The sequence below is a fragment of the Plecotus auritus genome (genome assembly GCF_963455305.1).
Source record: "Plecotus auritus genome assembly, chromosome: 7".
Classification (NCBI taxonomy): domain Eukaryota; kingdom Metazoa; phylum Chordata; class Mammalia; order Chiroptera; family Vespertilionidae; genus Plecotus; species Plecotus auritus.
In genome coordinates, this window is record NC_137774.1 from 110,796,480 (window position 1) to 110,810,473 (window position 13,994).

General features: G+C 35.4%; 1 protein-coding gene across 1 annotated transcript in view; it reads right to left on the bottom strand.

Moving 5' to 3' along the window:
- Nucleotides 1–13,994, bottom strand: part of MAN2A1 (mannosidase alpha class 2A member 1) — a 162,441-nt gene that overhangs the window by 67,346 nt on the left and 81,101 nt on the right. The window contains exons 9-12 of the mRNA XM_080678363.1: nucleotides 12,670–12,872; nucleotides 9,773–9,955; nucleotides 5,811–5,925; nucleotides 4,503–4,570 (exon numbers count right to left, since the gene is read on the bottom strand). Coding sequence (XP_080534489.1) covers nucleotides 4,503–4,570; nucleotides 5,811–5,925; nucleotides 9,773–9,955; nucleotides 12,670–12,872 — 569 coding nt within the window. The remainder of the gene's footprint in view (nucleotides 1–4,502; nucleotides 4,571–5,810; nucleotides 5,926–9,772; nucleotides 9,956–12,669; nucleotides 12,873–13,994) is intronic.

Here is a 13,994-nt window from a genome sequence, read left to right on the forward strand (position 1 = left end):
ATCTGTGACAAGGTTGCTGCCATCACAGAAGTAGAGTAGTGGCACTGAAGGTCAGAAGTAGACAGAATTAAGATACAAGTCAATGTAAGAAATAGAATGAAAAGACCTGGAGTTTGTTTGGATACAAGTTGAAAGAAAGTGACAAAGATGATCAGGGTAAATTCTATAATTTATTGTCTAAATGAACACACTTTTGAGAGTGAGTGGGGACACTAGTGACAAACTGGAACATATGATCACTATAAAATTAAGGCCCAGGTTTCTGGCCTGGTAAGCTGGCTGACAATGCTAAAGTTTTATTCAAGAGCTTGGGACCACAGAATAGGTTTGAGTGGAGAGGAGGAGTTCAGTTGGAAACACACTGAGGAGGTGTGAGTGGGTCATCTAAATGGAGCTATGCAACTGGCCTATGGGTGTGTGGGTCTGGAACTCTGGATACTTTCCTCAGAAATATATATTGGGAGAGTCAATAGTACCTTGACAATAAATAAAGGCAATCGAGTAGGAAATAACACTCTCACCAGGAGCATTTATCTTTTAAATCTTACTGAGGCAAAACAACTAGTTATTTAAGATCTATAGGCTCCTGCCTCTCTACCTCTTTCAAATGATAACATTACCTGAAGCTATAGATCGACATTACTGTGAGTAAACTACCTTTATATTATAAAAGTTCTGCCCAAACTAGATGGGCATTTCTCCTTTCAGTTTGGTGTTACAACAATTATTTGGATTTTGCAGTATCTATTTCTAATGTCTTCTCAATTTTGATTCATATACCCATGAGCTGAGGTTAGACTTTATCAAGACAATTTTTAAAACGAAGGGTGCCTTCTGTGTGTTTTATAAGGAATTCCATATTTTCAAATGTCTTTTTGTTGCCTTCACATATAAAACATAACTGAGTATAAAATGATTTCAATACTCAATATTGTTCTCATCACAGAGAAGAAACCTAAGTCAATCTAGCTTTTGTTCCATATTATATAATATTTATCTTAATGCCTGGGTATTTGACAATATGTCCTTTTCTTTTTAATTGAATTGAGTTACCAAGATGTACTATGGATGACTCTCTTTTCATTTATACTACCCAGAAATAAGCCCTTTTCATCTATAAAGAGAGACTTTTTCAGCTCAGAAACTTTTTATCAATTATATCTTTGATCATTGCCTCTGCTCCATTTTTTTCCCCTAAAGAAAATCTATAATTCTTTTAACAAACTTATGTTCCCCAGAACAATAGGAGGGGGTTTGGGGGATGAATGAAAAAGGTGAAAGAGATTAAAAAGTACAAGTTGACAGTTATAAAAATAGTCACAAGGATGGAAAGTACAGTGTAGGGATTACTGTCAATAATATTGTAATAACTATGTATGGTGTCAGATTAGTACTAGACATTGAGGTGATCACTTTGAAAGAAATTTTAGGGATAAAACAGGGAAGTTTAGGGAGTCTTAGGAATAAAGAGGGCCCATGGGAGAGGAATGCATAGGTGAGGGCTTGGAGCCGCCAGAAGACATACATTCACAGAGAATAAAAAGGTGCCACAGGCTAAGGGGAGATGAGGACATAATTTCACAGAGGATAAAGAAAAATCAGAGTATGGGGAAAAAGGAAACATACTTTCACAGAGGATAGAGAAATGTCAACAGATGCTGGGAAGAGGGAAACATATGTTCTCAGGAGATAAAGGAATGTTGCAAGATAAGGGGGAGAAATAAAGGGGGGCACCACATGGGTTTTGGACTTTGAAAATGATATTCTGCAAAAGAGTGACCAATTAGAAAAGCACAAGGTCATAAAATAGGGAAGGGGTCCAATTAGAAGAGAGCATTAAGTTGCAAATCAAAATGACAATGAGATACCATCTCACACCTGTCAGAATGGCTATCATCAACAAATCAACAAACGACAAGTGCTGGCGAGGATGTGGAGAAAAAGGAACCCTCTTGCACTGCTGGTGGGAATGCAGACTGGTGCAGCTACTGTGGAGAACAGTATGGAGTTTCCTCAAAAAACTAAAAATGGAACTCCCATTTGACCCAGTGATCCCACTTCTAGGAATATATCCTAAGAAACTAGAAACACCAATTAGAAAGGATATATGCACCCCTATGATCATAGCAGCACAATTTACAATAGCTAAGATTTGGAAACAGCCTAAGTGCCCATCAGCAGATGAGTGGGTTAAAAAACTGTGGTACATCTACACAATGGAATACTATGCTGAGGTAAAAAAGGAGTTCTTACCATATGCAACAGCATGGATGGAACTGGAGAGCATTATGCTAAGTGAAATAAGCCAGTCAGAGAAAGATAAATATCACATGATCTCACTCATTTATGGAATATAATGAACAACATAAAGTGATGAACAAAAACAGATCCAGAGACAGAGAAACATCAATCAGACCATCAAACCTCAGAGAGAAGGTAGGGGAGGGTTGGGGTAAGGGGGAGAGATCAACCAAAGGACTTGTATGCATGCATATAAGCCTAACCAATGGACACAGACAACAGGGGGGTGAGGAGAGAGAGAGAGAAAGAACTATAGCCTTTATAAACCTTAGAAAAAGGGGGCTTACTGGGTTACCCCCTTGGGAATCCCTCCCTACGTGGGAGTCTGTATTTGCTTCCAATAAATTTCCACCCTTTTACTAACAAGTCCTTTTAGTCCACGAATTTTATTCTTCAAAATTCGTGAGGCAAGAACCCGCAAGGGGGAGATCCGCTCTCCACACCCCATGTTTAAACTTCATAAGGTATTTAACTGTCTAATCACTATGTTGTACACCTCAAACTAATATAATATTGTATGTCAACTGCAATTGAAAATTTTTAAAATATCTATAGTTCCTTTTGTTGAAATCCTGTCCTCTATACCTATAATTGTCTTTCTCATTACCATTCATCTTCCTTTTCTCAGCATTCTTAAAAAAGTATCTCAAGGGTTTTAATTTTTTAAATTCATGTCAGTGATACACTCTTTCACAATGTCCGCTTTACTCTTCAGAATCACTAATGATGTTCTGTTCTAGCCTCCCAATGATCTTTCCTACAGCACTCCTCCCATTTTTCATATCTTGTCCTTTCATTTCAGTCTTTTGCTTTCTGTTTCATATTGCTTAGAGATCACGACTCAACCATTTTGAGAATTCCAAAGAGGTTTTATTAAAATCTTTTTTCTGGTCTCTGTAATAAATCATATTTATGAGGTAAGTTGTTCTTATGAGTCTTCAAGCTATTCCCATTTTTTTGTCATTTTGTAGAGCTTTGTCATAGGTTTCCGATAACTTTTCCATTTATTTATTCTCACAGAAGTAACATCCACACCATGAATGTTAAAGTTACCCTTGATCTTCATGTTGCTATTGGCTCAAGTCTCTCTCTTGTCTTGAGTTACTTAATTTGACAAATATTTGTTATACCAGATATTTGCCAGGGGATTCAAAAGCAAACAAGTTCCCTGACCTCATAGAGCTAATTTTTAGTAAGGGTAATGGACAACAAAAAATAAATAAAATAACCAGATTGTTAATAATGCCCGAAGGATGTAAAGAAGATGCAGAAATGGAGAAAAGTGTGAGTAAATGATACATTCAAAGCGTAGTTGAAGCCTGACTGCAAGTTACCAAAAGGCTACGCTCCAAGGTGGCTGTGCTGTAATACTCAGTCTTCTATTCAGCCCTGGTGCCCTACACATATGAGGGGCTTTTTTCTTCAACAAAGACTAGCATGGTATTCTTCTGGCCCATACTACCGTCAATAATAATTTTCTTGAATGGACACTTCCTAAGATCAATTGTAAATTTTCTGTAATACTTTGATGCCATTTATTTTTTAATAACTTTAATAAAGTATACCTACTTAAAATCATGAATTTCTCTTTATAGTTATTCCTTTATCCTATAATTTGTAAGAGGTGATATTAAATTTCTCAATTTAAATAGTAAAAAAAAAATAGGAGTGCTGCAGGAAAGATCATTGGGAAAGATTTTTGTATATTACAAAAATAGATTGTGTATCTGGGTATACTAGGTACTGACTGATGGATATGTGGTCATTAAAAACAGATGACTTTTTTGAGTAATTGCCAATAGGAACATAAAGCATTTCTTTGTAAATCAGAGGCAGCCACCAATTAAATGCACCATTTTTAGGTCAACTAATTAAGTTTTTCTTCATTTAAAATAAATAGGGATTCATCAAAATAAAGTAAGTAAATAAAAAGTTAATCAAGAAAGAACATACTGTGAAAATAATCAATGTTTCAAAGATAAGGTAATTTTTATCACAGCTATATATTTACCATCTCATGCCAATATGTGTTAACTATTGGCAATGAACATGACACAGTCATGAGAGAAAATCCATTTTTTAGAAAATATTTTAAAATAAAGTGATTAAATGAAATACTACCTGCCGACTAGAAAACAGAATCATAAAAAACAAGAGTCAAGCCAGAAAAGTAGTAAAAGTATATGAGAAATGTATTTTACCTTGGCTCAGCACTCAGCTTTATTATATTTTTTTGTGGCAGGGAACCTTGTGATTTTTGTTTCAAATCCTATAAAAATGAACAAAAAATTTTATTTTACTTTTAAAACAAGTTTCGAAATTATCTATGCAATATTACCTTGCAAAAATCTTTAAAAAGGCAAAATAAGAAAAAAATCCTCTTTGCAGCTACATAATGCCCAACAAAGTTTAAAATAAATAAGTCTTGTGTGTATTGTGTATGTGAATATATTTAGACATCTAGTACAGTGTATATTACTTGGGACTAGAGTCCATATGGGTAGCTCCAATTAGGAACAAAATAAATCTAGTTCTAGAGATAATTTTGCAAAAAGTTTTACTACTTTACTTTTGTATCATTATGTGTCACATTAAGAAATGTATGTCCGTTTATTGCAATTTTTAACTTTAGTATGAAAATGCATAATCATGATCTGATTATAAGCATCAGTATATGAAAATATCTGATTCCACAAGTGTAAATTTAAATTACATAAAAAATGTGAAAGATCTATCATTGACAAGATTCTAATGACACATAAATTATAATTTTAAAATATCTGAGTGCCCAAGTGGAAGTGTAAAGAGGGTTATAATCAAACATTTCTTCCACTGTTCTTCCTTTCAATGTATGCTGTTTTATTAGCTCCTCTGATCCTAATAACAACACTAGACAAGGTAGGTATTATCATCCCACTTTACGTTAAATGAATGAGGGCTCAAAGATGTTATAACTTTTTCAAGGCCCATGCAATCAGGTGCAGAGGTTGAGGCTAACAGCTAGTCTCCTAAATCCTCAATCACTGCTCTACTGTTACACATCCCAGCACTGACCATAGCCCTCAAGGACTCATCCTGAAACCAGAAGACAAGTTAGGAGTATTCAAATTGAAGTTTATCAAGAACAAATTAAGGATTTACAGAAGTTCAAGTATCAAGGGGATTCTAATTAATGCCCAGCAAAATAGCTATTTATAATGTCTAGTTACCTTATAATATCATCTTAATAGTGTTATAAAAGAGTGTATGTTTCACATTCCTTGAAATAAGTTATTTTATTTTCACACTTAAATTTAGTCAGAACAAAATACACACCATAAATCAAACACAGGCACACTTACAGGAAAGAACACACAAGTAAATTATATAAAATAATGCAAATTATTTCAAATAATGTACAAAAAATAATTATTTTTCAATGTCTTTTCACTAAGCTTCTTACCCCCTTTTTCCAATCAAAGAACAAAAGAATCACATTTTTATAATGGATATAAGAGATATCAACTAACCATGTCTAGGAAGGTGTCAAAAGAGTATGATTCATATGAGTGTTTGTCCTTCAAAAGAAGAAGTAGTGTGGAAGATCCAATTATCTTCTTCAGATTCATTAATGAATGAAAGAGTCTGTGAATCAATAATTTTATTAGTTTGAGAAATAACTTAAAAATCAGTATACAATATTTTCCATTTCTTTCATATTGGTTGAAGCACCATTACCTCATTCCTATAGTCAAAAAGAGAAACCTAGAAAGAACCTTTTTTTTTTTTTGTAATATATTTTTATTGATTTCAGAGAGGAAGGAAGAGGGAGAGAGAGATATAAACATCAATGATGAGAGAGAATCATTGACTGGCTGCCTCCTGCATGCACCCCACTAGGGATCGAGCCCACAACCCGGGCATGTGTCCTTGACCGGAATCGAACCTGGGACCCTTTTTCACAGGCAAACGCTATATCCACCAAGCCAAACCGGCTAGGGCTAGAAAGAACCTTTTTGGTATGCCGCCAATTAAGTACTTAGAAGAAGAAAAAAGGTTAATCAAAAGATAACACTGATAAGAACTCACTTGAAATAAAAAAACTTTCTGGACATACCTGAAACACATAAATTTATTCAAAAAATTAAGGATAGAATTATCATATGACCCAGCAATCCCTCTTCTGGGCATCTACTAAAAAAACTCGAAAACTTTATTCGTAATGATGTATGCACCCCTATATGTGGCATTATTCATAGTGGCCAAGACATAGAAACATGCAGTCTTCTAATGAAATGAGCACTGAAGACTAACACAATTCTCCAAATACTTTCTCAGGATGTAAATAGCTTTGTTTAAAACAAAAGAAAACTAAACAGTAAATGAGTTTGGAAAACATTAGATATAACAAAATTTTAAATATTTCAACATTTAAAATCAATGTGGGATTTCTCAGAGCCTCCAACTTCCTAACATGCCCTTTCCTATTATTATGGAACAGTTCATGCAATATCACTTAGAAATCACAATTTTCTAGTCTGTTATCATTGCTGCTGTTTCAAAGAGATGTCATCTTGTTTGTAATACCAAGTTTGATGTATATGTTAGGAACCTCACACTTAGCCCTTTACTCATTTTTTATCTCCTACTTCCTTTAATCACAACTTGGCAAATTCTAAATCTTTCTGTAACTGACCTCATTACCATTTCTTCTTCTCTTCCATATAGCCCCTTTATCCACTTTTAAGCTGAACATCTATTACAAACACTGTCCCAGTCTAATTCATTTTTATGCCATGATTAGAATTAACCTCCAAAAATATGTCATAATGTATCTTTCTCTCCAATTTATAATTATACTAGAGGCCTGGTGCACGAGATTCATGTACTCAGGAGGTGGGGGAGCTCAGGCTGGCCTGCACCCTCTTGCAGTTCAGGACCCCTTAGGGGATGTCCAACTGCCAGGGGGATTGGGCCTAAGCCAGCAGTCAGACATCCCTCTCACAGTCCAGGGCTCTTGCAGTCCGGGACCCCTCGCTCCTTACCGCCCACCTGCAGTGGAGGCGGGAGAGGCTCCCGCCACCCCTGCCGCGCTCACCAGCCGTGAGCCTGACTTCTGGCTAAGCCGCACGCTCCCTGTGGTCATCAGTGTGCATCATAGCTACTGGTAATTCCACTGTTTGGTCGATTTGCATATTAGCCTTTTATTATATAGGATAAACATTCAATCTGCTGTTGAGAGCATGACTCTTAAAAGTCACCCTGAGATGGCAGAAGAGAAAGCTAGAAGGAGCTGTCATACCTGAACAGGAGACTTGCAGACTTCTTACATAAGCATAAAAATAAGTAGGATCAGGTTTATTCTGTTTTGAGTTGCTATTACTAGTAGCCAAATGCCATCCCTAACTCATACATTTTTTCATAGGGACATATCTGCTAACATTTGAATAAAAATTAGTCAACAGTCCAAAAACAAGAGGAAACCCAATGCTGCCTCTTTGTTTATAATTCTCATACTTGTGTTTTGAAATTTCCAAATGAAAATGTCTGTGATAATGACTTGATAATTGTTTATGATGTTTCAGTGAAGTGTGAACTGCTCACAAAGCAAATTCACAAATGTTAATACAATCTGAGAATTAGTGTGTGTTTTTCTCTAAGATGCAATTTGTACAGGGATATTTTTATAAGCTGAAATACCAAACACTTGGAAGATATAATGACAGGTATCTGGAAAGTTGATAAGACAGAAAATATCCTGTAGCAAAAACTCAATAACCTGTACCTAAATCTCTTTCAACATGGCAGCCAGAGAGCAAGGAGGCAGTGCAGGAGAATGACTTCTTTTTCCTCTTAGAAACTTGGGTCTGATTCTAAGCGGCCTCATGTTTAAACTCTCAATAAACCAAGAAGACAAGTGAAAAGAAAAAAACTGAAGATCTGACCTTACTTTCAAAAACCCTTGAAGCCAAAAAAAAAAAAAAAAAAAAAAAAAAAATTGCTTCTTGTGGGAAAAATACCAGCATCATTATCATCCAGTGAGTGTTTTCCACTTTAAATTCATCTTAAACCTCAATAGATGGATTCCAAATACATATGCCACAAGAAAATTGAGAAGATATTTAAGATACTACCTTGAATATATATTTTTAAGGACTCAAATCAACTAATAAAACATCAAGGTATTTTCCCCAAAATTTCTAGAAAGGCAGTCAAAATATTGTTAACAAAACTTAATTAACATTTATTTCAATTGGTAACATCAGTTGTATATCAATTGTTTATGTAAAACAGAGATTCACTTTTAAAATCTATAAGAAAATCAGAGCATATTTTTAATAATTTTAAAATATTGTCACAGCATACCACTGTTGATAGAAAAAAAAAATCTGGAAGAAATAATCTGAACTATAGTGAAGCAACCACCAACACTCCTTCCTGTAAGAATCTCCTCTGCACTGATCCTAATGAATAGTAGCTCACATTCCAGCATGTTGATGGAAATCTCACTATTACAAAAGATAAGCCTTTCCATTATTGGGAAGCATTGTTTACAAAAACATGCTTTTCTAAGCTAAAGCCTGTACTCATTGTTTCTAATTCTGCACAATACGAAAATAACTGAGGTTCTCTCCCCTCACTCATCTAACAGCTTTATGATGTTAAATGCTGCAAAATGTTGAGGATGACTTTGATATTAATACCCAGGCCTTCTTTTCTCATCCCAATTCCTTATATAATCCATATTTGACTAGGTTTCTAGGTTCTTCTACTTGCTGGCTATGCTTCTAGGCTTCCTCTTTCTTGTCAATATCCCTCTAGAAATATAAGATATCCAAGAACAACAGGATATAAAGTAGGATGACATTAAATTTTTATACAATGAAGTGAAGCTCTTTATCTCCCTGAGTTATAACCATGATTTAGATACCAAATCCTTAGTTATGAAGGTACTCCAAGTACCATACCATACTTGGGAGGAATCAGGATCCATTTTATAATGTTTTACTACTCCATTTGTAGAAATGCACTGCAAAAAACATTGAGAAAGCTAGTACGCTGTGAACAGATTTCTTGAAAAAATGCTTTGAAAATTGGTGTTGCTTTTTTACAGAAATATTACAAAGGATATACATTAAAAACTTCATCAAACCCTAGTTGGTTTGGCTCAGTGGATAGAGCGTTGGCCTGCGGACTGAAGGGCACCGGGTTCGATTCCGGCCAAGGGCATATGCCTGGGTTGTGGGCTTGATCCCCAATAGGGGACGTACAGGAGGCAGCCAATCAATGATTCTCTCTCATCATTGATGTTTCTCTCTCTCTCTCTCCTTTCCTCTCTGAAATAAAATATATATATATATATATATATATATATATATATATATATATATTTAAAACAAACAAACAAAAAAACTTCATTAAAAGATATAAGCTTATGACCCCAAGTTTTAAAAGATTCTGTTTTATGCTCACTTTTCAATAATTATATTACCTGGTACCATAATCCACAACCACCCAATCTTTTGCGGTTCCTGTGATAGCATCATGATGTTGAAACAGTCCCAAGTTCCTTCTGGCTTCTGTAAGCACCGTATAAGAGGATGATGAAAGAAATGCACTGATCTTGTATTTCTGAGCTTGTTTTACAGCGAAATAGTAAAGAATTTCAGCAGCCCTAAATGCATAAAATAGTCATTAATTTTTATTTCAAAACAATCATTTTAGTTTGCTATCTAAAATATGTTGCATTGACACATTTTCAAATGTGACTTAAAAATCCACAATTTCAGTATAAACATTTATAAGAAAGATATTGATAATAAACATTTCTATTATACCACCAAGGTATCTATCTAATAAATCTATATCCTCAATCATCAAAAAACATCATTTCCCTGTTGATACAAATGGCTCTCATTCTAGATGGGTCTGGAAAGAAGCCAGTACACACCGGCAGCAAGATAGGCTTATTTCTGAATAACACTGGGAAAAAGTATCTCAGCACAGCAGTAAGAACGTGATAAACGTGTTTTTTCCTTTCTTCTCTCCAAGAGCAGTGAAGACATATGCCATGAACTTCATCACCAAAAAGCCATTTACTCTCACGAATGTACATTAAGAGGAGAGGTGGTGGGAAAACGCACATTACAGGAATGGAAGACGAACGGTAAAGGAGAAGCAGAAAATGATGGCTTGATAGTTCAGTGACAAGAGCTACTCTAAATGTTGAATAATAACATGCAATTATAGAGAATTTAACAATAAAAACTGAAAGATGATAGACATACTCTGGCTTTTCTTGTTTATTTTAAAGAATAAAACACTTTAGCTTTAAGAATAGCTTTTGAGCAAGAATATGGGAGTTTATAATTTTCACCTTTTTTTTTTTTTCATCAGAGGATATGATTCAAGATAGGTTTAAAAGTTCTTTAAAAAGAGCCATGGCTTGATGGAGTTAAAAATATAAGAAGGTTCTCTAAACAAAACATGTTAAGGATGATGGAAAAAAAATCAAGGTGGCTTGCAAATGTATTAAGATATCAGGAAAAAGGGGAGATTTTCAGTGCTTTCTGAAAAAATAAATTCCTTTAAATTGTTGAAATAATGAAAAGATACTAAATAATCTCTACTTTTAAATTCTAACCCTTCTGAATTTTATAGCATAAGAATCACTAAATTTGGATTAATAATTTGTGTATATATGTTTATACATATCCTCAGCAACTACTGGTTTTGAAAAGAAAATATGTATATATCCCAAAATGTAAGAAAGTGGACTTTAAGAATATTTATTCTTTATACTTTACTATTTTATTCAAATTGTATGTTTACAAATGAGCATTAGGATGAACTATTATTATTATGAGATAATAAACTCATTTTCAAATAAATTAAATTATGAAATTCACAATTATATTTTGTTGTTCATTTTAAAGCAGCAGAATTTTCAAATTATATTATCCATAGTTACTACTTCACCTTAAATATGTTCAATAAATTAATATTGACCCAACATTCATAACTCTTTGCCACTAAAAAACACTTGACCCTTAAAAATCATTCATAATTGGGTTCTGTTTTTGTCACAGATAGTTCAGAATACCATAAGAGAGAACTAACAGTCTATTCAGTAAAATGCATAAATCTCTATGAAATATACTGTTTTATTACAAATACAGAAATAATGTATTCATCTGGCACACTTGTGAATATCCAGTCAAAAAACGTTAAGCTTTTGTAATAAGAGTAGCACAACAGTAAAATGATAAAAACACATTATTATACCAAAGTACAACTCTTTAAGAAATTCATGTTTTTTGTATAAAAGCTTCCTAAAGTGTATTGTTCCCACTAGTATATAAAAGAGCATAGGTATGATATAGCTTTTTATTTTTAATACTGAAATTTGTCATGAAAATTAATCATCAATTCATGATTTGAACCGAACTGAAAATGAATTCATCATGAAAATTAATTACTCTCCTGGGCTACACATACATAGGAATCCCTGGGATGATTTATTTTTTATCAAAAACAAGACTCAGTTAAAACTGTCCTTCTCCAATGTGATAGCCACTGGCTACATGTAGTACTTGCATTTGAATTTATTAAAATTAAATAAAATTAAGATTTCAGTTCCTCAGTCACACTGGTCACATTTCAAATCCTTGACAGTGTGGCTACCACACTAAACAGTACAGAAACAGTATTTCTGTCACTGCAGAATGTTCTATTGGACAGTAACTAAAAGTTCTACTGGACAAGGCTGGTATAGAGTGTTTGCATGTTTTCTACTGACGTTTGTCTTCTCCATGTCAGTTTATTTTTTTCACTCTGCCTCCATTAGTTCTCATCTCTTACAAGTTTTTTTCTTCTAAGCAGAAAAGTGTACCTATAGAAATGTGTTTCAAATAAAATAAGAACTGAGATGAAGCCTCTAAAGTTCTCCTACCAACAAAATACATTCATTTTAGAGTAGGTACTTTGAGGCCCACATTTTGGCTACTGAGAGGCCCTATTTGCTCCTTTTGATTCATGCCCGTTTCCAGTAATTTAGCCAGGTTACTGACCTGTAGACAAACATGACAATGTCACTGAATATTATCATCATGTGCCAATACAGGCAATTAATTAGAAAAATATAAAACACATAATACAACTCCCAGAAAAAATAATTACATAAACTGCTTTTCCTTCCAGAACAAAAACTCATGTAATACTTTGATTATGCTTTGGAGACATATCTCTGATTTCATTAAAACTTCACAATTACATTAAACACATCCTGACACTCCATAAACATTTTTATATTACACAAAATTCTACAGAAGTCTATGATAACATAAAAGAAGTGAATAACTAAATGTATCTATCTAAAGGTATATGTACCTTAAGTGGGATTCCAATATTCTATCCATTCGTTTGTAAAAAGGTCTGGATGTAAAGTAGCCACTCCAGTAATGATCGTCTCGGTCAGCATAAGTGAAAAAATCTCCACTTAGAACAGGGAACAGTGACTGGCTATTCGTTCTACTAGTTGCATCTTCTTTATCCAGAGCATCAAAGTAATCTGATAAAGTTCCAAACTGTATCTAGTAAAAATAAATTATACTTCAATTATTCATAGTTACATTAAAATTACTATTGCACTAAAATGAAAAATTTCTCATAAATACTCAAGGTAAGTTTCCAAGTAAAGATACGTAGTCTCAGAGGAAGGTGGGGGTGGGGGTGGGTGGGAGAGAGAGATTAACCTGGGAATTTATATTCATACATGCATAGCTCATTGACAGTAGTGTGATGAAGGCGTGGGAAGGAAGGGTACAGGGTGGAGGAGGTAAAGGGGAAAAAAAGGAGGATATCTGTAATACTTCCAACAATAAAAATAAATTTTAAAAAATGTAGCTCAGATTTTACAAAACTCAAAAGCAGGAGGGAAATACTCATGACTCTCTCTTTTACTGGAATCAAGTCCCAAATTAAACTAGGAGAAAACTTGTACAACTAACCATTTAGAAGAAAAGCTATTTAGATCTACAAATATGTAGATCTGAAAACTCCTTACATATCTGTAGAATTTCAAAAAGTTCAATGATCAGGACTTGGAATAATTCAGAAATGAAAGAAAGATGGGGAAATAGCCTATCTATACTAATAAAAGGGCAATATGCAATTGGTCACAATGCCCTCACAGTAACAACCAAACAGCAGGCTGCATGGGGCGACCAGGCTGGCAGGGGGGTTAGCGAGGGACGACCAAATGACTGACCAGCAGGCTGCGTGGGGTGATCAGGCCGGCAGGGGAGACATTTGGGGGCAACCAGGCTGGCAGGAGGACAGTTGGGGATGACCAGACCGGCAGATGGGGGCAGTTAGGGGCGATCAGGCCAGCAGGGGAGCAGTTGGGGCAACCAGGCCAGCAGGGGGGCACTAAGGGACGACCAGGCCAGCAGGGGGGGGGAAGTTAGGGCAACCAGGCTGGCAGAGGGGGGGGGCAGTTAGGGTTGACCAGGCCGGCAGAGGGGGGCAGTTAGGGGCGATCAGGCCAGCAGGGGGGGCAGTGAGGGATGACCAGGCTGGCAGGGAGGGCAGTTAGGGGCGATCAGGCCAGCAGGGGGGGCAGTTGGGGGCGACCAGGCCGGCAGGGGGGCAGTTGGGGCAACCAGGCCAGCAGGGGGGCACTAAGGGATGACCAGGCCAGCGGGGGGGGGGGA